This window comes from Parasteatoda tepidariorum, chromosome 10 (assembly GCF_982258835.1).
Source record: "Parasteatoda tepidariorum strain Cologne lab strain chromosome 10, Ptep-v5.0, whole genome shotgun sequence".
Taxonomy (NCBI): Eukaryota; Metazoa; Arthropoda; class Arachnida; order Araneae; family Theridiidae; genus Parasteatoda; species Parasteatoda tepidariorum.
This window is the reverse complement of record NC_141764.1, coordinates 70,421,242-70,448,009: the sequence shown is the minus strand read 5'-3', so window position 1 is coordinate 70,448,009 and position 26,768 is coordinate 70,421,242. Positions and strand designations below refer to the sequence as shown.

General features: G+C 30.4%; 1 protein-coding gene across 10 annotated transcripts in view; it reads right to left on the bottom strand.

Moving 5' to 3' along the window:
* LOC107436243 (uncharacterized) overlaps positions 1–26,768 on the bottom strand; it is a 336,656-nt gene that overhangs the window by 293,102 nt on the left and 16,786 nt on the right. For 5 of the 10 annotated variants that reach the window (XM_087152632.1, XM_087152628.1, XM_087152630.1 and 2 more), the window contains exon 1: positions 13,071–13,362. The exons of 3 other annotated variants lie outside the window; for them this stretch is intronic. In XM_087152632.1, coding sequence (XP_087008758.1) covers positions 13,071–13,189 — 119 coding nt within the window. In that variant the 5' untranslated portion in view covers positions 13,190–13,362. Of the gene's footprint in view, positions 1–13,070; positions 13,363–26,768 lie in introns of those variants that run through there. 2 more of the 10 variants (XM_087152629.1, XM_087152631.1) reach the window with 1 other exon arrangement.

The window sequence follows — 26,768 nt, the reverse complement described above, 5'->3', positions numbered from 1 at the left end:
ATATATATATAATCCCATAAACGATCATGTCTAGAATTTATGAGAATAATATATTGTGATTTAGTATCTTGGTTGGGAATATCTCACCTCTGAAGCTAAGCTCCATTAATAATTGCGATGACCATTTCCACCTATATGTCTTCTGATAATACGAAGATCGTGTTTAATTGGATTTCGAAGTGATGAATTTATAGGAGATTATAAACACCATTTCTAACACCCATATTTGTTGCCGTTAGGTTCGTAAAGTCTACTTTTTTCATAAAGAATAACTGTTTAAATGTCTGTTTTTCAGTAAATTTGATGATGTTCCTTTTTTAAAACTTTCAAAACCGATTTCATTCAAATTTTTGTTTTGGTTACTTAAATAATGCAGTATGCAAAATTGAAGTGTTGTAAATAGTGGTTTGTTTACCCTGAAACTAACCTGAGCTAATGAGTTTTAAATTTTAGCAAAAGGTTTTTGTTTTTGCTTATTTGTTTAGGGGAACCATAAAAACTCGCCATACTTTTATTTTAATTTTTATAACTATCGTTGAACAACCGACCCATTTTTTTAGGTTTTACAACTACTAATGTTCAACTCCGTATCAATGTAATTTATCCCCATTAAGACAAGAAAACTCTTGGACTCAGTATTGGGAGAAATGTGCCTTCGTGGAGGACTTTTTAATGGAACTAATCCGCATTTGCATTACATAGAGAGGAAAACCATGAAAACCTCCCATGATTAGTCTGACGGCAAGGGGACTCTAACCCATGATTCGTCTACCACTGAGGGTATTTCACGTCAGCACTGTGGTCGGTGCAAGCTGGATGCGGAATTCGTATCGACCAGCCATCGTTGAGATTCGTTCCCGGTTTACCTAGTTGGAAGACGTTTGCTTATTCATCCACAGATCGTATTCTCCAACTCAATACCCTCAGAGGTATTTTATTTCATTTTGTAACCGTCGTTGAACAGCCGGCACAATTTTGGGTTTACGACAACTAATGTTCAACTCCGCAGCCTTATAATTTTGGACCAATCCAGAAGACAAGGAAACTTCTTGATCAGTACCCCCAGAGGTATGAATTGTTATGGGAACATGGAGAACTTTGTAGCCCGACCAATTTAACGTGCACCAGTCATCATTTATTACACGGGGATTCTTCGGCCGGCGAGATTTGAACTCATTATCTCGGGAACACTAGCCCAACGTCCTACCAACCAGACTATCCCTTCCCAGGTGCTGTTTAATAGGTATTTATTAAGATACCTACAACAGATACATAGGAAATATGTTTTTTACAATCTTTCTGAAAATGATAAATATCGGAGAAAATTGCTTGATTATGGTAAGTTTTGAGTATTACATTAAATTATACTGAAAATGGTATTTTTTATTTTGATAGCATTGTTTTGAAAAGTGTTTTGCTCAATCTAATAGCGGAAAGTCTCCGTGAAGGAAAATTTATGATTATAAAAAAATTTTGAATTTAATTTAGATTTTTTTTAAATTGAGCCGCCATAAAACTTTATGTTTTGTTCAGGATTGCGTATGTTGATTATTACTGGTTTATTGATTATTAACTTTTTTTAAACCCGTATGAGGCATGGGTACTAAAATCTGGATCATTAGGTTAAAAGTTTCTGTGTTCTTTTATTTATTACGCATTGTTACATTTAAGTTTAAAACAATTTTCTTTAAGTTAGTAATATTGAAATTTATTAAAATATTAAACACATTTTGCACGTAGTAAAAAAGTTCCTAAACAGTAATTTAAAAGAACCTTGACATCTTAAAATTTAAAATCTCTTTAGCATAATAAAACTGAAATTATTCTTCCTTTAAGTACATTGTTTGAGCTCCATTTTTATCGAAAAAAGTTCATCAATTAGAACTGAAGGGCGACAAGCTGCCGGAATTCTTTCATACATTTTTTTTTACTCACTGTCAATTTGAATTGCATTAAGAAATATATGAATAAGAATTACAAAGAGACAAAAATAACTTTCTTTTAAACCATCTTATTTAATTACCATTTTAAAGATTCTAGAACCATTTACGTAAAAGAACAACGGTCTCTGAAGGCAATTAGAACCATTTAAGAATAAAATATTGTCGTGGAACAAAGAACATTAAGAAAATAGTTGTTCGTTTTATTAGGTATTATAGTATAATGTTTCTAGTTATGTGTTTCGAGCAAAAGTTTTCAGAATAAAGCTAAAGTTAATTATTACTTGAAACGTGAGACTTTAAATCTCAAGTGCGCGAAAAATAATTAAATTTTAACATCAAATCATCTTATTTGCTTGTAATAAAAGTTAATGAATAAGTATTACAGAACAGATGGTCTGTTTTCTCATTTTCAGTATACCAAATCCAGTTTACCTCCAAACAACGATAATATTCTGTGTAATGCTTTACTATTTGGAGATCATGCGGATACAGACAATGTACTACCATCAATGAGTATTACAGTTACTGAAAAAGTATTACAGTGCTGCTACAACAAGTACCACCATGAATGCAAATCGTTTCAGTGCTTATGTGTGCTAATACATAGAATAATCATAATTTGAAGGTACACTGCAGAAAACATTCTATGTATTTCACTGCAGAAGTTGCTGTGGCCGCTATCATCAGTTACAAAATGTACAAAGTTGCTGTTTTAAATAGTGCTGTAAATAATACAACAAACTCGTATACATTTCACAAGGTACTGTTACTGACAGTGCACCACGCTTTGTGAACAGCACCATGTTTACAGCTTTATTCAAAACAGCAACATTCTAAATTTTACATCTGCAGATAACATTCGTGATGACAGTAACTTTTGCTGTAAAATACATCGGATCTTTTTACAGTGTACATCCAAATAACGATTGTTCTATATATTTGCACTGATTATGATACTTGCCATAGTCCTGAAATAATCGTCTGTCTCTGTATACCTCCAAATAACAATTATATTCTACTTATTAGCACTGATTATGATGCCTACTATAGTCCTGAAATGATCGTCTGTCTCTGTATACCTCCAAATAAAAATTATTTTCTACTTATTAGCACTGATTATGATGCCTACTACAGCTCTGAAATGATCGTATGCCTCTGTAAACCTCCAAATAACAATTATATTCTACTTATTAGCACTGATTATGATGCCTACTATACTCTTGAATTGATCGTCTGTCTCTGTATACCTCCAAATAACAATTACATTCTGCTTATTAACATTGATTATGATGCCAACTATAGTCCTGAAATAATCGTCTGTCCTTGTATACAAATAACAATTATATTCTACTTATTAGCACTGATTATGATGCCAACTATAGTTCTGAAATGATCGTCTGTCTCTGTATACCTCCAAATAACAATTATTTTCTACTTATTAGCACTGATTATGATGCCTACTACAGCTCTGAAATGATCGTATGCCTCTGTAAACCTCCAAATAACAATTATATTCTACTTATTAGCACTGATTATGATGTCTACTATACTCTTGAATTGATCGTCTGTCTCTGTATACCACCAAATAACAATTATATTATATTTATTAACAGTGATTATGATGCTCGCTTTAGTCCTGAAATGATCGCCTGTCTCTGTATACCTCCAAATAACAATTACATTCTGCTTATTAACATTGATTATGATGCCAACTATAGTCCTGAAATAATCGTCTGTCCTTGTATACAAATAACAATTATATTCTACTTATTAGCACTGATTATGATGCCAACTATAGTTCTGAAATGATCGTCTGTCTCTGTATACCTCCAAATAACAATTATTTTCTACTTATTAGCACTTATTATGATGCCTACTACAGCTCTGAAATGATCGTATGCCTCTGTAAACCTCCAAATAACAATTATATTCTACTTATTAGCACTGATTATGATGTCTACTATACTCTTGAATTGATCGTCTGTCTCTGTATACCACCAAATAACAATTATATTATATTTATTAACAGTGATTATGATGCTCGCTTTAGTCCTGAAATGATCGCCTGTCTCTCTATACCTCCAAATAACAATTACATTCTGCTTATTAACATTGATTATGATGCCAACTATAGTCCTGAAATAATCGTCTGTCCTTGTATACAAATAACAATTATATTCTACTTATTAGCACTGATTATGATGCCAACTATAGTTCTGAAATGATCGTCTGTCTCTGTATACCTCCAAATAACAATTATTTTCTACTTATTAGCACTGATTATGATGCCTACTACAGCTCTGAAATGATCGTATGCCTCTGTAAACCTCCAAATAACAATTATATTCTACTTATTAGCACTGATTATGATGCCTACTACAGCTCTGAAATGATCGTATGCCTCTGTAAACCTCCAAATAACAATTATATTCTACTTATTAGCACTGATTATGATGCCAACTATAGTCCTGAAATGATCGTCTGGCTCTGTATACCTCCAAATAACAATTATATCCTACTTATTAGCACTGATTATGATGCCTACTACAGCTCTGAAATGATCGTATGCCTCTGTAAACCTCCAAATAACAATTATATTCTACTTATTAGCACTGATTATGATGCCTACTATACTCTTGAATTGATCGTCTGTCTCTGTATACCTCCAAATAACAATTACATTCTGCTTATTAACATTGATTATGATGCCAACTATAGTCCTGAAATAATCGTCTGTCCTTGTATACAAATAACAATTATATTCTACTTATTAGCACTGATTATGATGCCAACTATAGTTCTGAAATGATCGTCTGTCTCTGTATACCTCCAAATAACAATTATTTTCTACTTATTAGCACTGATTATGATGCCTACTACAGCTCTGAAATGATCGTATGCCTCTGTAAACCTCCAAATAACAATTATATTCTACTTATTAGCACTGATTATGATGTCTACTATACTCTTGAATTGATCGTCTGTCTCTGTATACCACCAAATAACAATTATATTATATTTATTAACAGTGATTATGATGCTCGCTTTAGTCCTGAAATGATCGCCTGTCTCTGTATACCTCCAAATAACAATTACATTCTGCTTATTAACATTGATTATGATGCCAACTATAGTCCTGAAATAATCGTCTGTCCTTGTATACAAATAACAATTATATTCTACTTATTAGCACTGATTATGATGCCAACTATAGTTCTGAAATGATCGTCTGTCTCTGTATACCTCCAAATAACAATTATTTTCTACTTATTAGCACTGATTATGATGCCTACTACAGCTCTGAAATGATCGTATGCCTCTGTAAACCTCCAAATAACAATTATATTCTACTTATTAGCACTGATTATGATGCCTACTATACTCTTGAATTGATCGTCTGTCTCTGTATACCACCAAATAACAATTATATTATATTTATTAACAGTGATTATGATGCTCGCTATAGTCCTGAAATGATCGCCTGTCTCTGTATACCTCCAAATAACAATTACATTCTGCTTATTAACATTGATTATGATGCCAACTATAGTCCTGAAATAATCGTCTGTCCTTGTATACAAATAACAATTATATTCTACTTATTAGCACTGATTATGATGCCAACTATAGTTCTGAAATGATCGTCTGTCTCTGTATACCTCCAAATAACAATTATTTTCTACTTATTAGCACTGATTATGATGCCTACTACAGCTCTGAAATGATCGTATGCCTCTGTAAACCTCCAAATAACAATTATATTCTACTTATTAGCACTGATTATGATGCCTACTACAGCTCTGAAATGATCGTATGCCTCTGTAAACCTCCAAATAACAATTATATTCTACTTATTAGCACTGATTATGATGCCAACTATAGTCCTGAAATGATCGTCTGGCTCTGTATACCTCCAAATAACAATTATATCCTACTTATTAGCACTGATTATGATACTTGCTATAGTCCTGAAGTGATCGTCTGTTTCTGTATACCTCCAAATAACAATTATATTCTACTTATTAGCACTGATTATAATGCCTACTATAGTCCTGAAATGATCGTCTGTCTCTGTATACCTCCAAATAACAAATATATTCTACTTATTAGTGCTGATTATGATACCTACTATAAACTTGAAACTGTCGTTTGCATATGTATATCGCCAAATAATGAATTTTCAGTGTATTGGCACTATTTTTGATACTTGTTATAATACTGAAGCGATCATCTGTCTCAGTAGATTTCTAATTCACGAGTATTATGTAAATTGACTGACACTAAATAATAACATTCGTTATGGATTCGAAACAAGCGTCTATCTGTGTTAACTATACCTCATTCGGTCGCACATAAGTTGTGTTTTATTTCATTTTACCGTTTTGTATGAACGTAGTTATATTAAATTTCGGAAATTTTTAAATTAATAAAATAATAACAGATTAGCTTTCCAAAAAATGGTTTATTAACGTTCTACGTAATTTATAGCAAAGTATCTTCTTTGCGTGTGTGTATAATTATTTATATATTTGTGAAAATTAATTAGAGTTACTCGATAGATTTTCTTTTAAAAATAAGCTCTTACGTCTTATTTTATATACATTTATTTGATCAGATTATTAAGTAAGAAAGATTTTATTCAAATCATTATGTTAGAAATTGGTTTGCTTTTTATTCGTGTCAGAAAAATTAGATTTTAGCTTAGTAAAGAAGTTTTAAAAATTATAATGCATTCCACATTAAGTAGGATTTTTTTTTTTGAAACTAAAGAAACAATTGAAATCTCAGAAAAATCTGACAACGAACAATCATAGCACTGCGCGATCCAGTTTAAAACGAATGATTTTACGAAATAAATTTATTAATAATTATCGATTTTAAACGTTGTTTTTTATAAAAATTTATGATTATTATAGGGTTCACATTAAAAAAAATCAGCAAATTTAAACAATATTGTTCCAACAGTGTCTAAAACTCTCTGAACTAATTATTAACATATTTTAAAAAGCTTTTGAATGGTACGTTTTCGCAAAAATGTTAAAATGATATTTTAAAACCCCGATTCAAATTCTGAAAATTAATTCGAAATATGTTACGCAAAAAAGGTGGATATTAGGTATTATTTGCAATAGTGTAATTTATTTTAATATAGATCTGACAATAGAATAAAATAAGTATGCCTAATAAAAAGAAAATATTGCGGAAATAAATCCGGAATATTTATTTAAGGAAGAAGATAATTGCATCTTTAAATAATATGACTATTTTAGTATTTATTCAGTTGATAAGCATAAATAATTTATTTTTTCACTCGTGTAATCTTCATCTTAAAAGAACGATGACAAAATATTTACCTATAATTCCCTCCCCCACAACAAACTACGCATATATGAGTTGATATACTACGCATATATGAGTTGATACTACGCATATACTGAGAAAAAAATATGGTCAAATCAATCATAATATAATAAAAATTACCCTGTTTCTGGCTCTATGAGAACACCAAAAGCTCGGTAATTTTTACCGAAGCGATTCGGTCATGATTTGGTAAAATTAACAATTAAATGTAGTTTTACAAAATGTGACAAAATTTTTTTAAATGTGGTAACATTTTATAATTATTATCATGATGCGTCAGAGCATGGTATAAAAACCATTTATTCTCTTAACTTTACTTCTCAGTTTGGTATTTTTTACTAAACGTTTGATAATAAAAGCTATAATTTTGAAAACCAGAATTTCCAGCTAAACCGTTACCCTGTGAATGGAAAAATTACCACATGAATGTTTTTTTTTTTTTTGTCGTATGCCTGTTTAGGCAGTGGGGGTGCGAGTGTTTCTGTTTTTCAGTGGCGCCATCTACAGCTAGGAATTCGACTTCTGCCACGCCATTCACACAACCACAACCCGTTTATAGGACGGGTCACATTCACACACAAAGGAGAAAGGACATAGAACACACAGAGAGAAAAAGAAACATCCATGCCTTGCCCGGGATTCGAAACCAGGACCTTTCTGATGCAAGGACAGTTCCCTGCCCCCTACACAGGCCGGTCGGCTTATGAATGGTTTAAATATCATATATTTAATTTTTATTACCATATTTATGCTTTTTTTAAACCATGCTGTTGTTGACGTATGCCATTTAGGCAGAGAGGGTGCGATTGTTCTTGTTTTCCAGTGGCGCCATCTGTGGCGAAGAATTCGACTTCTGCCACACTCATACGTCACACCCGTTTACAGGGCAGCCCCATTCATACATCGATTCATTCATTCACAGATCGTAATTTTGATCTCAATCAGAGAACGCTCAATCTCCAATTCAGTACCCCCAGAGGTATTGATTTTGTCATTATTATACAATGATGTCATTATTATGAAATAAAGTAATTTTACCAGAATTATTTTCTCTGTGTATATTGTTTTCGAAGCAAATAAAAAGTTTATAATGATTTTATTCATAGAGAATTGTTATGAAAATGATTATTAATTAATTTCAGGCATATTGATATTTTTCATAATAGAAAATGAGAAATTAAACTATTTTATAAAGTTGAGTCTAATTTCTTTTAAAAAAAGTTAAATATTCAACTAGAAAAACTGAATCAGTTCATCTTAGCACATAATTTTTTCATTATATGAAATAGAGGTACGTTAATGTTGTAAGTTGGAAAAAAAATTGTATAACAATCTGTATTATCTCATTTTCAATCGAAATTGCATCTAGTTGTTTGCATCTGGTTTGCATTTCAATAGTTAATTTCATTTTATTTTAGCACTCAGAATTAATCATAACAGATAATTCATTTAAATGAGCATTAATAATTTAAAATTGCATGTTTTTACTCAAACATGAACATCATAAATTATATCCAGGGCCATATAGAGAGATATGGTATAACAGATCTAAGAACAGTTCAGATTGCTTCTTCTCTTCTAAACTGAACAACCTGTTAAACGCCATCTAGTGACAATACTGTCAGTCTATCTCCTGCCGCATAATTGTGTCCATGTCCGTAATACCAGTAAAAGTTTCATTTCATTTTAATAATAATTATTATTTCTATTAGTATATTTCTATGTGACTGTTTTACGCTCTATTTTATGTGTTTTAATAAATTCAATAGGAGATCACCGATATCTTAATTTCTATAGCACGAACAGTTACAGTATTTGATTACAGTTTACGATTACAGTTTAGTGATGTTATTCTAACTGATTAACTTTTAAAATTGAAAACAAAATGTTAATATCTATATATATATCTATACATATTTTAAATTTTTAGGTAAATATGTAGTTTAATACGTAATTATGTAATTTAATAATTTATAATGGTTTTTCTGTGCGGAATTTTTGTAAATCTTTGTTATCTTTCAGATTATTAAAAGCAATTTTCATCACTTTCTATTTCAAGCATTCAGTGTGTTTTAGAGCAAGAAATGTGAAAAGGAAATATGCAATATATTCTCTAAGACTAATTATAAAACGAAAATATAACTTAGAGCTGTAAAAAAGTTTGTACTAAATGCTTCTTTAATTAAAATTTGTCGAGTCGATAGTTGAAATGCTCGACTCAGATCTTTTCGAGAACTCGGACTTTAACATTCCGACTTAATTAAAAAACTTTTAGTATCCTCTAAATGTTTTTACTATTTAAATGTGAATCTCAAATTATGTACTTTTTGTTTTACATGTAAAATTAGAATTATAGGTTGTTGTTGACGTATGTCATTTAGGAAGGGGGGGGGGGGGTGCGATTGTTATTGTTGTCCAGAGGCGCCATCTACGGCCAAGAATTCAACTTCTGCCACACCCATACGTTACACCCGATTATAGGGCAGACCATTCATACATCTATTCATTCATCCACAGATCGTAATTTTGACCTGAATCAGAGAACGATCAATCAGTATCAGTCAATTCAGTACCCCCAGAGGTTTTAATTTGTTATTTGAACATGGAGGATTTTGAGACTCGACAGATTTAGCGTGCATCAATCAGGCAGGGATCGAACCCACGGCCGACAGGGATCGTACCCACGACCTCTTGAACATGGGCGGGCTGCCCTACTAACCAGGCTAACCCGGCCTACAATTATAGGTATTTTATTTAAAACTATGTCTTATAATAAACCATAGCAATTGAAGAAATATGTTTTGATAAACATTTTTACACAAAGCTGTAATTGTGCAAAGGAAAGAGTTAAATATCAACATCACAGTCATACATCACACAAAAGAATTTTTAGATAAATCAGATTTTTTTTATTAAATAGCCATAAACGAGGTAACTATTACACCGAGAGAAAAATCCTGGTAAAATTACCGTACTGAATGGTAATGAAATTTAAGTAAAAAACAATTCTGGTAATAAAAATCAAACATTACAGCATTTAAACAATTCATTTGGTAATTTTTCAGTTCATATGGTAACGATTTACCGGATTTTCAAAATTATAGTACTGGTTGTTATTGTTATCGTCGGCCATTAAGGCATAGGGGGTGTGATCCAATCAGTACCCCCAGAGGTATAATTTGTTATGGGAACATGGAGGACTTTTTGATCCGAAAGATTAAACGTGCACCAGTCACCATTTACAAGACGGAGAGTCTTCGGCTGGCTTAAATTCATGGATTCGAACTCCCGTTCTTCACGAACGCGAGTCCAGCGCCCTACCAACCAGGCCATCTTGGCCCATAGTACTGATTAAAAATATTTAGTACAAAATACAAATCTGAAAAGTAAACTTAACCGAATAAATAGTTTTCATGCTATGCTACAAGGTACTATGATAAAAATACCAAATTTTATCAAACATTATTATAGAATATTTTATTATTAATTTTACCAAAATCATTGTCAAAGTACTTCGGTAAAAATAATCGATCTTTCCTGTGTTCCCATAGAGCCAGACACACTGATTTTACCATATTCTGGTTGTTATCATACTTTTTTTTTCTCAGTGTATAAATGATACAATATACACTGAGGTTATAAATTTATTTAAAAAAAGTTATAAATATAGTTTTCGAATTTATACTCAGCTATATTTCGTCAGACACACGGTAAATTTTACCATATTCTGGTAGTTACCCTATTTTTTTTTCTCAGCGTATAAATGACATTATACATTGAGGTTATAAATTTATTTAAAAAGTTATAAATATAGCTTTCGAATTTATCTATCAAAAATTGCATATATTTTATAAAGTAACATAATTGAATATTGTTTGTTGAAAAATGCAAGTTCTAAGCTATTCTAGAGTCTAAGTCAAGCAAATCTTCTATAAAATTGCCTTCGAATTATACTCAACATCTCTGGCTAAAAACCTTAAGCGAAGTTTTTGGTTATTTCTCTCTTTAATACAAAAAGCTAAATAATAAATGCATAAATTTAATTCTTTTGATTCCTCCGCAATAGTATAACTGCTCTCATTATAACAATAATACTCTTTATAGTAACATTCAACCTATGGTCAACGAATTGCTTTATCCAAAGTGAATGAGAATATCGTATTTTCCAGGGTCACAATTTGGTGAGTGTGGGACGCTGGAAACTCTCTGTGTGGTGAAATGGAAAACATATTGTGCAGTCAACGCTGGGACTCGAAACCCCGTCCTGTCAGTCACGAGAGTGACAGATTAACCCTCTCAGCTATAACATTTTCCCGTCTGCAAGGGACTAAGTGACTTCTTTAGCTGAGCCCAGTTAGTGCGATAAAATTCTGGTTATTTAATAGTTTTAGGTTGCTGTTGTCGGCCACAATATTAGGTGAAAGCAGTTAATAAACGTTTTTTTCACAGTTAGCAATTTGAATACCATCTTTTTTTATGATTGTACGCTCTATTTTGTTTTAACTTCGGTCAAAATGAGTGGGAAATATTATATTCAGCCCTTTAATAAATTATGGTTATGAAATACAGCATGGAACACCAGTCTCTTTTTTCTGCGCTGAAAGTAAAATTTTTTAAACACGGCTCACTATATATTGAACAAAGCGAGAGATTAAAAAGTATGAATAACTGTCGAGTGTAGAGGTAGAATTTTAATCTCCAGATTAAAACACATAATTCGTTTTTCAAATTCAAACGTAATGCAATAATTTTTTTTCTCCAATTTTAAATGGAATGCAATAATATTTTTCTAAATTAAAACGTAATACAATAATTTTCGTTTCCCGATTTTAAATGGAATGACATAATAATCGTTTTGTAGCTTGAAACGTCCTACAATAATTTTTGTTTTCCAATTTTAAATGGAATGCCATAATAATCGTTTCCCAAAGAAAAACATAATGCAATAATTTTTGTTTTTCAATTTTAAGTGAAATCTAATAACAATCGTTTTCCATAATAATCGTTTTTTAAATAATTGTTCCATAATAATCGTTTTCCAAATAATTGTTCCATAATAATCGTTTTCCAAATTGAAACGTAATGCAATAATTTTTGTTTTCCAATTTTAAATGGAATGCAATAATATTTTTTCTAAATTAAAACGTAATACAATAATTTTCGTTTCCCGATTTTAAATGGAATGCCATAATAATCGTTTTGTAGTTTGAAACGTCCTACAATAATTTTCGTTTTCCAATTTTAAGTGGAATCCACTAATAATCGTTTCAAAAAAATAAAAACATAATGCCATAATTTTTGTTATTCAATTTTAAGTGGAATCCAATAACAATCGTTTTCCATAATAACCGTTTTCCAAATAATTGTTCCATAATAATCGTTTTCCAAATTGAAACGTAATGCAAGAATTTTTGCTTTCCTATTATAAGTGGATTGAAATTATAATCGTTTTCCAAATTAAAGTGTTCTACAATAATTTTTGTTTTTCAATTTTAAGTGGAGCGCAATTATTTAGATTCATCATTAAAATTTCTTTAATTTGCGAAATCTATCATTGGTAAATTCTGGAATATGAATGGGGAAAAAAATTTCAAATTACTCTTTTTTTTGGATTTTATATTTTAGTACAAATATAATTCCAATAATCTAACAGATTTTTTTTAGTAACTATTAGACTGTTTTTTACGACTGAAAAAAATTATATAAAAGGGACACTGGTGCCCCATCTGCGTCAAAGGGTTAATAGGTTATAAAAATTAATCCTACCTCATTCCAAGGGACTGTCTACTCCCACTACGTTGCAGGGCTTCGGACGAATCACACAAACTCATCCTCTTGTCCATCCTCCTACCATGTCCACCATAATAACTACGTCTCTTGTCCATTTTGCCCTCTTTGGACACTGGCTATTTTCTCACCCTTCAAAATATTCTTAGAGAGCTTCGATTAACGTAAACAGCTTGCCCGCTGGCTGACGTCTCAGCTGACAGTCGGACATCAGACGAAAAGGTTCTTCCAACTCAATTACTTAATCAAGGCGATGGAGATGAACAATAGTGGAGGTTGCTGCGATCGTTTTTTTATTTTATTTTCATTTGAGATCTCTTTTTTTTTGTCATTTGCGTTGGCTGCATTTGGAGAATTACCCAGTGATGCTATGAATAAACACTCTTCTAATAAGTGGAGGGAGTCGATAGTTCATTGGAGAATTTCGGAGAATGCGAGGTGGTCGATAAAACTTTCTCTCGATTGGTAGTTTTAAGAGGTTGTAGTTAGTTGCCTTTTTAGTTTTGTTTATAGTTATTTTGATTTAAAAAATGTACTCGTCATAAATGCGCAAGATCAATCAAGAACATATTTTCATCTTTAACGCGCAATAACTCATCAATTTAGATTTAAAAAAAGTAATCAATTAAATTGATATATAGTCAAACAAATAGGATAGGTAAACTTATTTTTATTTCATAATTGTCGATGAACAGCCGACCCAATTTTTGGGTTTACGGCTACCAATGTTAAACTCACTCCGTTGCCTTGCAATTTTGAACTCAATCCAGAAGACAAGAAAACTTCTAGATCAAGTATTGGAAGAAATTTGTCTTCGTGGAGGAATTTTTGGTGGAACTAACCCGCATTCGCGTTACAAGCCGAAACCTCCCATGGTTAGCCTGACGGCAAGGGGATTGTAACCCGTGATCCGTCTACCATTGAGGATATTTTACGTCAGCTCGGTGGCCGGTGCGAGCCGGGTGCGGAATTCGTATCGCCCAACCATGACTGGGATTCAAACTTGGTTCACCTCTTTGGGAGGTAATTGAATTAGCAACAGATGACGTGGACGTGAGTAATTCAACAGCTATTCCTGTCATATTGGCTTGCAGACTGATACGATACGAAAATTACGATTTTACGATTAATTACGGTCAATTAATTAATTAAAATTACAATCGATATATGGGTGATTCTCGCGAAATATGACAATTCGGACCAAAACATTTCTTCAAATTTAAAGTCGTCAAAATAATTTAAAAAAATTTTTTATATTTCCTTAGTTACACTTATTAATATTTTACAGACAGCAGTGTACTTTATTGACTTTTGCTCGGGAAAAAAATAAAATAGAAATTCACCAAATATTGAAAGCCAGGAAAATGACATATTAGCTTAGAAGTTTAAAAAACAGTAATTTTAAGTTAGTAGTAAGTAACTCAACTTAAGTCTTTATGTTAGATGGACCATACATTTCTTAAATTAATTCTTTTTATCCACTGTAGAAAGAATCAAAAAAAATTTGTTGCTGATATGTACAGAATAAAATTGTGGATAATAATCAATCATTAAATAAATAAGTAACTTTGATTGCATCCAAGCATATTACAATCATACATAAACTTGGTAGTGAATTCGCGATAACTCGAATCTGATAGGACTGACGAAAAACTTCGACATATCGGAAGTTCGACTTACCGTTAGTTTCGGTTTTGGACTTTCAATATATTGCCGGATTATTTAATTAATGCTTATTAATTACAAATCTTCTAAATGCTTACAATATTTAAGATCATTTTTCTGACAAGCCTTTTACGATAAGACTGTTTGAAGCACTTTATGATACCCTGGTCCATCGGCTGCAACTTTGCTGTTGTGTTTGGTGGGACAAGTTTACTGCTTACAAATTAGGTAGATAACTATGCGTTGTGCATTTGTCCATAAAAAAATATCACTTTTCTTTTTTAAGCGAAGAATTTCCGATCCATTTCTCTTACATAGTCTTCAAATAAAACTGATGTCATCCAAAACTTTTTGTTAGACTTCTAATCCAAAGAATACGTTTTTACATTCTTGAAACATCGGGGATTTCGGTATTTTCCTCCAACTAGGACAGTCAAACGATCCTTGCTCATTTTACTCCCCGAGTAGTTTTCATCCTTAAACATAGTCTTATTTGGAAGTAAAATAAACCCATTTCATCAATATTGATAAAACATCATTTTAACTGTATCCTTGAAGTAAATTTGGTAATGTTTCATTTAACCACTGTTCACATACTTCAAGAGGGACAGCTTTAGCTTCTCCATGAAGAGTGCGAAAGACATTGTGTGTGTGTTGCAAAAGAAGGGGCAAGATATCAGCTCCTAGGTTTTTCTTTTTGCCTTAAAAGATCCAAAAAAATCGAGTTAAAGGAAGTAAAATTCGAGTAATCGAGAATAATTAACATGAAATTGAAGATAAAAGGGTCGGGACTTCATAAAAAAATCGAGTTATAGTAATATTCGAGTTATCGTACTTCGAGTTATAGCGAATTGACTGTATTAGGTTAATATTTGCTTTCCTTCCTTACTGTATTAGCAGTTAAAAAAAATTCTGGTAACACTTCAATGTCCTGGTATGCTTAAGCCAGGAAAATGACAGCCAGGATAATGACAAATTCGCCATTTTATAGCATATAACTTTACTCTAATTAAATATTTTGGTCTAAGACGTTTATATTCTGTAGAAAACAACAGGATTTCTTAAAATAACTCAGATAAATCTATGTAGTTTGTGTTATTAATGGTTTCAAGAAGCCAGGAAAATGAGAGCACATAAATCTACTCACCTTGAAAAACTTTTTTGAAGTAGATTTTGAACCAGAAAATGGGTTCTTTATTCATGCAACAAGACATGTTGCATCTCTATCCATTTTGGTTGTGAACCACTAAATAAAAGTAGCCAGGAAAATGACAGATTTTCTTGGGACAAACAAATTATTGACAGAAAAAATTAATTCAAACGGAGTTTTTGTAAATAATTCCCTCTGCGTATATTCTAGAAATGCTTACAACGGTTGAGATAAAAAAAATTAGATATTGAAAAAATTATAGGAAGTTTTGAAGCTAGTTATTATTGGAAACATTGTTTGAGACATGCCAGGAAAATGACATTTTGAAGTGCAATAAAATTTTTTAACTATGCAAAACAGTCAATGCTAGTGCAAAGTTATTTTAGAATGCTAAGAGCAATTCTATTTATTAATTTTTTAAAAAAAAGTTCTTTCAGTATTATAGTATTAGATCTTGGAGCAAAGAACAGTGAATTGTCATATTTCTGGAGAATCACCCATATACGTGCGAGATGATAACGATATAATAGCCATATATGTGTGAAAGACGGGTACATCAAGTGCTTTGAATGTTAAAAATTGGCACCTGATTTGTCTAGTCTTCATTCTAGTTTCGTCATTCTAGCTAACAATCTTCCTCAATGCACTGCGATGAGATTTCGAGTTGAGGAAACATTTTCGTCATAGAGTTGAGAGTTCGCGTTTCGTCCTAAATAGCGTGATTTCGTGACGAAATCATTATCAAAGTTAACCAAATACAACTCAAAGATTGCGAGATCATTTCAGGTGAAAATTTTATTTCTACATTAATCTTGATCCCGTTCTGCACACCTTTTAAACAACTCTTCTGTTAAAAAATTTTATAAAATTTTATTAAAAATAATGTTGATTTAACAAACCTGCTTGCTAAAATCATACACCAACGGCACTTAAAGAGTCCGTTAAGTTTTGTTAAGAACGAAGCAGTCCATTAAAATATTTATATTAATAATTATTTCACATATTAGAGAAAAAAAAATTATCTACCCTAACTCTGGAATGAACGAGTAATATTGAAGAGGATAATAATAACAAAAAGGAACTGTTTCTTAAAGCATAATGGAGGATCATCAGAAAGTAATGTTTTTTGAAGACTCGTCTAAGAAGCACTGGCAAAGAGCCATAACAAGGACATTTTCAATTTTAAAATACGCGTTTTTCAAGAAAAATAACAAAAAACTGCAAATGATGTTGTGTAAAAGTAGCTTTCAAAAAGTATATTATACAAAAGAAACTTCTTTTTTTCTCTTTTCTCTATTAAATTGAAGGAAACTTTAAGATATTGAGGAGAGTTCTTGATTTAAATGCTGCTTCCAAAGTCAGAAAGAAGGTCTTCTGAATTAACTTTTCAATGAATGGTATTTTTATGAGAAACATATTCTATTAACATATTATCAAAAGAAAGCATCGGTACATAACATCATTATTTTTGAGAGAAAAACATCAATACTATCCATAATACGATACTCTCAATAGATCGATACTATCAATTCATCGATACTATATAGCAATATTATGAATTGTGGAAAGTATTGATTGACTACCTAAATCTTCAGAATTGTGTTTTAAAAATACCTTATTTATTAAGAATAATAGATTTAAAAAACATCGCTATTATATTTTTAGAGGTCTCACGAAAAAGTAAAACCTATTGTTTTTATCTGTAAATAGTATAAAAAGTATCATTATCAGTACCAATACATAGAATATTATTATTTTAAGGTTCACAGAGACAGGCGACCGTTTCAAGACTGTAGCAAGTTTCATCATCAATGCTATTACATAGAATAATCACTATTCGGTGGTATACAGAATCAGATGACCATCTCAGGATAATAGCAGAATCGACCATCAGTACCAGTACGTAGAATAAACGTTATTGTGAGTTTTACAGAGGCCGATTATCGATACAGGGCTATAGCAAGTACCGTTACCAGTGCTAATGTATAGAATAACCACTATTTGAAAGTATACAGAGGCTGATAAATGTTTTTCGTTGCATAGAAAGTATTACTACCAGTGCCAATACATAGAATAATTGTTATTTTGAGGTTTGCGGAGAGCGATGACCGTTTCAGGAGTCAGGACTATAACAAGTATTAATATCACTGCCAATACATAGAATAGAATAATTGTTATTTGGTGGTATACAGAGACAGATGACCTTTTCAGGACTGTAGCGAGTATCGTCCTTAGTGCTATTACATAGAATAATCGCTATTCGGAGGTATACAGAATCAGATGATCATCTCAGGATAATAGCAAATTCCACCATCAGTACCAGTACATAGAATAAACGTTATTGTGAGTTTTACAGAGGCCAGTTATCGTTACAGGGCTATACCAAGTACCATTATCAGTGCTAATGAATAGAATAACCGTTATTTGAAAGTATACAGAGGGTGATAATTATTTTTGGTTCTATAGAAAGTTCTATTACAAGTGCCAAAGCAAAGAATAATTGTTGTTCTAAGGCTTGCAATGAGCAACAACCGTTTCAGGAGTCAGGACTATAACAAGTATTAATATCACTGTCAATACATAGAACATAATAATCATTATTTGGAGGTATACAGAGACAGATGACAGTTTCAGGACAATAGCGAGTACTAACATCTTTAACTGGATTAGGTATGCAGAGAAACGTGAAAAATTTGTTTTGTAATACATACTTATTTAACGAAATTTGGCTTTATTATTGTGCTTAGTATTGTTTATCTCTTATTGTCTTTTGCAACTAGAAATTATTTGATACAACTAGGCATATTAAAAAAATGGCATACTGAAAAATAAGTTAAAATTGTGTTAGGTTAATATGATTGATTTATCACATATTGCTTTTTTTTAAATTTTTTTTTTTTAAAGTTAGTGTAAGAGCGTGTAAAATAGAATTTTGAAAATACGTGCATTTCCGTGTTTAACAATATGCTACTGTCAGCTGTAAATACAAAACATTACTTTATAGAGTAATTTTTTTATTAATATAAGGAAGTTTTCCCCACAAAACGACATTTGTTTACAGCTTCCAATTCCTTAAATTTATTCAAAGGCTGCTTTTTCAACTTGTTAAAATTACACTTAACATGTGGCGTCATTTAGGTGTTCATTTGTTAAATTATCTGTACTCAAATTTCCATCCTATACGTTCCATAAAGTAAAATACAGATTTCAATAATCTAAAGAAAAATAAATCTCAGAGTTAAGATTCTATATGAAAAGAGAAAATTTTGGATTATGATCTATGCTTGAATTTTGTATTTGTTAATTATGTATATTTCAGAATTTATTATATCTATGCATATTTGTTAATTATGCATATTTCAGAAAGTGAAATCTAGATTCCAATAATCTTAAGAATAAGAAATAAGTCTCATAATTCAGATTCTTTACAGAAAGTGAATTTGAGATTTCAATAATTTTAAGAAAAATAAGTCTCATTATCCAGATTCTTTATTGAAAAGAATAAAATTTTACACTAGGATGTATGCTTAAATTTTGTATCCATCTATTTGAGATACATTTCAGAAAGTGAAATTGAGATTTCAACAATCTTAAGAAAAATAAGTCTCATAATCCAGATTCTTTGTTGAAAAGAGTAAATTTTACACTAGGATGTATGCTTAAATTTTGCATCCATCTATGCATTTCAGAAAGTGAAATTGAGATTTTAATAATCTAAAGAAAAATAAGTCTCATAATTCAGATTCTTTATCGAAAAGATTAAATTTTACACTAGGATCTATGCTTAAATTTTGCACCTATCTATACATTTCAGAAAGTGAAATTGAGATTTTAATAATCTGAAGAAAAATAAGTCTCATAATTCAGATTCTTTATCGAAAAGAGTAAATTTTACACTGGGATCTATGCTTAAATTTTGCACCCATCCATACATTTCAGAAATTGAGATTTCAATAATCTAAAGAAAAATAAGTCGCATAATTCAGATTCTTTATCGAAAAGAGTAAATTTTACACTAGGATCTATGCTTAAATTTTGCACCCATCCATACATTTCAGAAATTGAGATTTCAATAATCTAAAGAAAAATAAGTCGCATAATTCAGATTCTTTATTGAAAAGAGTAAATTTTACACTAGGATCTATTATAAATTTTGCACCCATCTATACATTTCAGAAAGTGAAATACAGATTTCAATAATCTAAAGAAAAATAAGTTTAAGATTTTAGATTCTTTAAGAAGAGAGTAGACCACATTTTGACAGAAAACGTATTTTAACACATATTTTTGTGACATTAAGTATGCGGCCGTTGATATACATCATTGATATGTTTCTGGTGAATTTGAATTTATAGAACGTGGCATTTTTCCAGATTGTGGACGATTTATTTATTTAGAATTTTATTTATGCGTCAACGTATGGTTTATCCCAGCTGTTTATGATTCCGCTGGTCAAATGCCAGATTTTCATACACGTTTTGTTAAATCGATTCATAAATGATTACTCATATTTAACATATTTTCCTAGTTTAAAGTTCATTAACAACATTGATTAAAACTGTCGTTTACAACAATGAATGCAAAGAATAACTTTTAGTAAATTTTTATAATTTTTTATTATTTTATTTAAGAATGGTCGGAAGGATTTTGAATTGTTAAGGTATGCAATTTTTTGTATCATTTAAAAGAATGTAATTTTACATGGTAAAATACAAAATTTGTGAGAAATCGGTCGAATAGTTCCTGAGAAATTGAATTTCAAAAAGGTCAGATACTTAAACTTCGATTTCTCATAAACTATTCAATTGATTTTGTTCAAAATTCACGTTTAACCATATAAAATTATATTCTTTAAGAGGATGTAAAAAACTGTATACCTTGCAATTCAAAACTTTTTCCATCATTCTTAAATAAAATAGTGAAAAATAATAAATACTTACTAAAAGTTACTTTTTGCATGGAATTATCTTTGGATAAATGAATTTTGTAATTTTGTGTGAAGAATTTTCAATTCGCTTAAGTTCTCGAAATATAATGAAATATGCAAAAAGTTAAGTTAAAATTAAGGGGTCCAAACTTAGAAGTGCTCTTCTGATAAAAGTACTGGAACCCTGTTTCCCAGATTGCTGCTATCCATTATATTTTGGAGGTCAGAAATCCTAATCCGTTAAAAAAGAAAAGGGTATGTTTATGTATGTTTATTGAGAGAAAGTGTGCTTTTTCTTGCGTCTGGTGGGTTTTGCGTACGTTTTTGCGCAGATGGGACGCAGGTGCCCCTCTTATATATATATATATATATATATATATATATATATATATATATATATATATATAATATATATATATATATATATATATATATATATATATATATATATATATATATATATATATATATATATATATATATATATATATATATATATATATATATATATATATATATATATATATATATATATAATCACAATCTCTAATCACAAGTAAAAATAAATTTTGATATTTTTTAATTATAAAAGGCAGTCTAATAGCTACTAAAAAATCTTTAAGATCATCTGAATTATATTTGTACTAAAATATAAAATCCAAAAAACAGCAGTTTAAAAAATTCCGTTTTCATTCCTTTAAAAATGTATCAATGGTTGATTTTACAAATTCAAGAAATTTCAATGATGAATAACTGCTTCATCTAAATAACAGCAAGTAAGTGCGAATTGGAAAATTATTGTTTGAAAGTGTGCCGTGTTTGGGGGAGTTTACCTTTAATGCCAAAAAAAAAAAAAAGACACCGGTGTTTTTTGGCATTGCTCTATTTCATAACCATAAATTCCTAAAATGTTAAACAGAATATTTTTCACTTATTTTGATCTAAATTAATACAAAATAATGAAAAAGTATGAAAAATATATTTAATAAAATTTCTGCGTAAAGGAGTTAAAAGCATTTTTTTTATTTATTTCTTTTCCGATATGATATTGAAACTAAATATTGGATCAAATATTGCCTTATATACCAAAATATATAAAACGATAACATCACAACTAACTTTCACATCATTCCATTTCTTGAAAATAAGTTACTCGCACGATTTAAGCGCAGTTGGACATATTTGGCGTTCTTTTTTATCCCACAGAATTCTAATAGAGCTCAAGTCAGGGGGGTAATAAAAACAATAAAAGGGTAGAAGGGTCTACATAGCATTTGTTTTGCGACTATACTAACTGCCGAAAATCACTGCGGGTGGTAATAATTTAATCCTTCATAATTTGCCCGCCTTCTTTCTTGGCGATCTTGGAACAAATCCAGACGCCATCCATCAAAAAGGGAAAAACCCTCCAGCCAAACAATGTGCGTACAGACAAAAGGGAATTTTAAGTTCTTAGTTGAAAATGGTTGGATAATATTATCTATCATTTCTAAATCACAGTATTAAGTTTCTTCGTCTTGAATGTCGTCAGAGGATATAAAAGTATAGAATGATTTAGAAGTTAACAAATGAGTTCGAAATTCAAGATTTGGGTGAAAATTTATTTTTTTTCCTGCGAATGACTGGTTAAAATGTTATATATTTGGATTATTTTAAATCCGGAAATTTAAATAAGGGGTATCACGAGTTTGTATTTTTGAAAGAGAGGACAGTTCTTTATTTATCGAATGAAATTCAAATTTCACCGTATCATGTTATATATTTATTTATTTTTGCATAAAATAAATATTAAGTTTTTCTTCTTCTATAATTGAACTAATTGCGCTTTGTACATTGAAAGAAAACTTGGTTATTTTTTCCTTATTGCAGTTTATTTGCTAAAACCAAATTTTCCTAATTTTTTTTAATGTTTTCGAAACTTTAACTTAAATTTTCTTTTCGTAACTGGAGTTAGAAAAAGGATTTATAGTTCCATTTTCAACGCATTCGTCATAAAAATGACATCAAAATTTTAGTTATAATTTGCCTAACTGTGAAAATTTTTTTGAGGCTGCCTAGTAACCTGGTATCCTAGGGTTCGTAGAGCACTTTTTAATGGAGCTAATCTACATTTGCGTTACATATTGAGGAAAACCACGAAAATGCCCATGGTTAGCCTGACAACAAGGGGGCTCTAACCCCTTATTTGTCTACCACCAAAGACATTTTACGTCAGCACTGTGGTCCTTATGAGCTGGTGCTCATAAGTTCAGATCGACCAGTCATCGCTGGGATTCGAACCCGGTTCACCTCATTTTGAGGCGAGCGCTCTATCCCCTGAGTCACACGGCTCCAACCTGCTTATTAATTAAATCAAACATATGATTTGGTGAAACTACTTGTATAATTCATAGGCAATATTAATGCATTTCATTATTAATTGTTCATTAGTATAAATTCATAGTTTTGAATTTTAATATAAACTTTTGGTAACATATAGTGTAAAAAATAATTCTAGGGTCAGAATATTATTTATGATAGGTTATTTAAATATATGGCACTTTCGCACCATATTTAAATTAAAGTCAATGTGCCCTATATTATGGTTTAATACTCTCTAAAGTTTCTCTAAGCGCACTCTAAGTTAACTGAAAACGAGGAACAAGAAAACACAAAGATAGAAAAAGAACATAAATAATTTTATTTCTTAGATTTGTTACTTAACAATTATAGCAGTTCAAATATTTGTAACCTTTATTTCCTAACATAAATTCAGAAAAAAAGTTACTTCGTTGATTTTTTTTAAAACTTACTTAAAAAAAAAGTTTTAAACTTAACAAAATCAAATAAAGTAAACTTTTGGATGTCTACATAATTGGCTACAGAATTTGTATGGAATTAAATAGGCTTATAGAAATTGTACATTAAAGATGATTATCAGAAATGTCAAGTTTTGTGCAAGTTTCAATTTGTTCTATAATGAAAAGAAACACTGACGATGAACTAGCGAAAAATTTGAAGATGATTATCAGAAATGTCAGATTTTGTCCAAGTTTAAATTTATTCTATAATAAAAAGAAACACTGACGATGAACTAGCGGAGAATTTGAAGATGATTATCAGAAATGTCAGATTTTGTCCAAGTTTAAATTTATTCTATAATAAAAAGAAACACTGACGATGAACTAGCGGAGAATTTGAAGATGATTATCAGAAATGTCAGATTTTGTCCAAGTTTAAATTTATTCTATAATAAAAAGAAACACTGACGATGAACTAGCGGAGAATTTGAAGATGATTATCAGAAATGTCAGATTTTGTGCAAGTTTAAATTTATTCTATAATAAAAAGAAACACTGACGATGAACTAGCGGGGAATTTGAAGATGATTATCAGATATGTCAGGTTTCGTACAAAAATTTAAATTTTAGTCTGAATTTTTTTTTTGTAATCTGAAAAGTAGGACGGCTGCGTAAGACTTGTAAAAATGTCACTGGCATGAAATTAATAAAAATTTTAATAGGGGTTGGTAAGAAGTAGCGAGTAGGGGTCGAAATCCTTTACATAAAAGTTAAAAGTGGATATGCAAAATAACTTTGAGAAAACATTTTCTTCATTACACGATACACAGAAAACAAATTTTTAAATTAGTTTTTAATGGAAAAAAATTAAGCTCCTTGCGTTTTGAATTTCCCAAGTGAATATAGATTAAAGTATTTTTGAATGAATGATAATATGAATGATTATTGATGATATGATAATTGATGAAATTGATGATATTGATGAAATTGATGATATGATGATATAATTCTTAAATTAATCATTCAATAAATGATATAATGAAATAAATAAACTTTTACAAGAAATGTTCTTATTAGGCAGGGGCATAAAGTAAATTTGGTTAGATTTTCTTAAACTAACCTATTACTTTTTTTATGATTGAGCGGGTTTTTGAAAAAAAAAAAAAAAAAAAAAAATGGAAATTTTGAAAAAAAATGATAGTTTATAAAATAGCAATTTAAGAGTTCGTAAAATATCGAGCAACTGGTAGTGATTTGGGTAATTTTTATTTAGTAAAAATCTTGAATAATCGATAATTTACACAAGTTAGTTATATAAGTCCCTTCGCTAAGCTGATAAATCTTGATCAATATAAAATTGCACTTATTGATGTTGTACAATGTTGAATAGAACTTTTTTCTGCTACAAAACAAAATCAGTGTACAAAATTTTTTACGTTTTAAGCATTTATTTTGTTGTTCCAAATCAAGCAATCTTTGATACAAATTACGAAAACAATGATACATATAAATACATATTTTGTTATACATTGAAGATATAGATGATCGTTTTTATAAATATTCCTTACAAATTTCATTTGCATTGAATGTTGTACAATGTTAATAGAACTTTTTTCAGCCTAATTCCCTGAAGAATTTTTTAAAGACTACTTAGTTTACAAAATTGCTTATGTTTTAAATGTTTATTTTATTGTTCCAAATCAAGTAATCTTTGATACTGATTAAGGAAACAATGATACAAAAGAATCCTAATTATTTCTGTTGTATACTGCAGGTAAAGATGATCATTTTTATAAATATTCCTTGCAAGCTTCATTTGTATGGATTCTCCTTCATCTTTTATTGGCAGGCTGCCAGAATTTAGTCATGGAAGATAAGAAAGAATGACTGCCCGCCTCATCAACCAAACAAATGTACAGAGACAAAAAGATTTCAAGCCCTGCCATCTGAAATAGTAGAATAATGTTATCTTTGCGGATATTTTTTTGTATTGTAATAAGCTCTCCTGTTCTCTGAATGTATCTCAAGGATTAAGTTGCTGTCAGAAATTGTAAATTGCTACCAATGATACAAAGAAGATTTCAATGATAAAGTTGTGACTGTACACAGAGTTATTGAGGCGGCGTTGTAATGAAACTTAGTAGGATGACCTTTAGACCATCTATCATACATCTAGTAATTTAACAGTTTGAATAAAAAAACAAGCATTAATCATTACTTCAAAAAAAAAAAAGCTTAAAATGCTCATGCTGATAAAAGCAAAAATTAACTTCATTAAAATTTAATTTAAGTTAAAATATTATTTAAACTATATTAAAATATAAATGCGTAATCATAACTTTATTAAATGTAAATGCGTAATCATAATTTTATTAAATATAAATGCGTAATCATAACTTTATTAAATGTAAATGCGTAATCATAACTTTACTAATGTTTGACAGCAAGAGTGTTAGCAATAATTCGACTGGAAGATCAAAATTTCATGACAAGAGAGCATAATAGAATCTAATACGAACGAGAAAATTTTACACAATTCTTACAAAAAGAAATAAAGTAAAGCGATCCCGCAACAGCCCGTTGTGGGCCAGGGAGATGAAGGCTCCACAGTTACGTGACAAACAGCATGATTTTCACAAAGTGATCGGCCCTGCGCACAGGCCGCTTTTACTTCCCAGACAAGTTGGTACCATCGATCTGAGCTTCAAGGCGCCACTGGAGATCGAACCCCAGTCCTTCACAATGATAATTCAGTGCCTTAACCGCTGAGCCATTGCAGCTTCTCTTAAGATTAAAGCAATAACAATGATCATAAATAAATAAATAAAAGGCTCCGATCTCTGCTCGCTCCACTCACCAATCCCAGTGATTACTTCTAATGCATCATTGCTTTCCGCTTCTTGAAAGTCGATATTGTCCATAAAAACAACGAACATTTTGTTGATAAAATATATAATTATTATAATTTAATGTAAGATTATTTTGTTTAGTTATTAAATGTTGCGAAATGAACCATTTCCTGAATTTGAAAAATAATCAGCTATACTTGGAATGAAAATTTAAACTTAGAAATACGAATTTTGTAACTCAATAAGGAAATATATGTTATAGGTAATTTAGCTCACAAACGAGACTTATATTATTACAACAGTTTA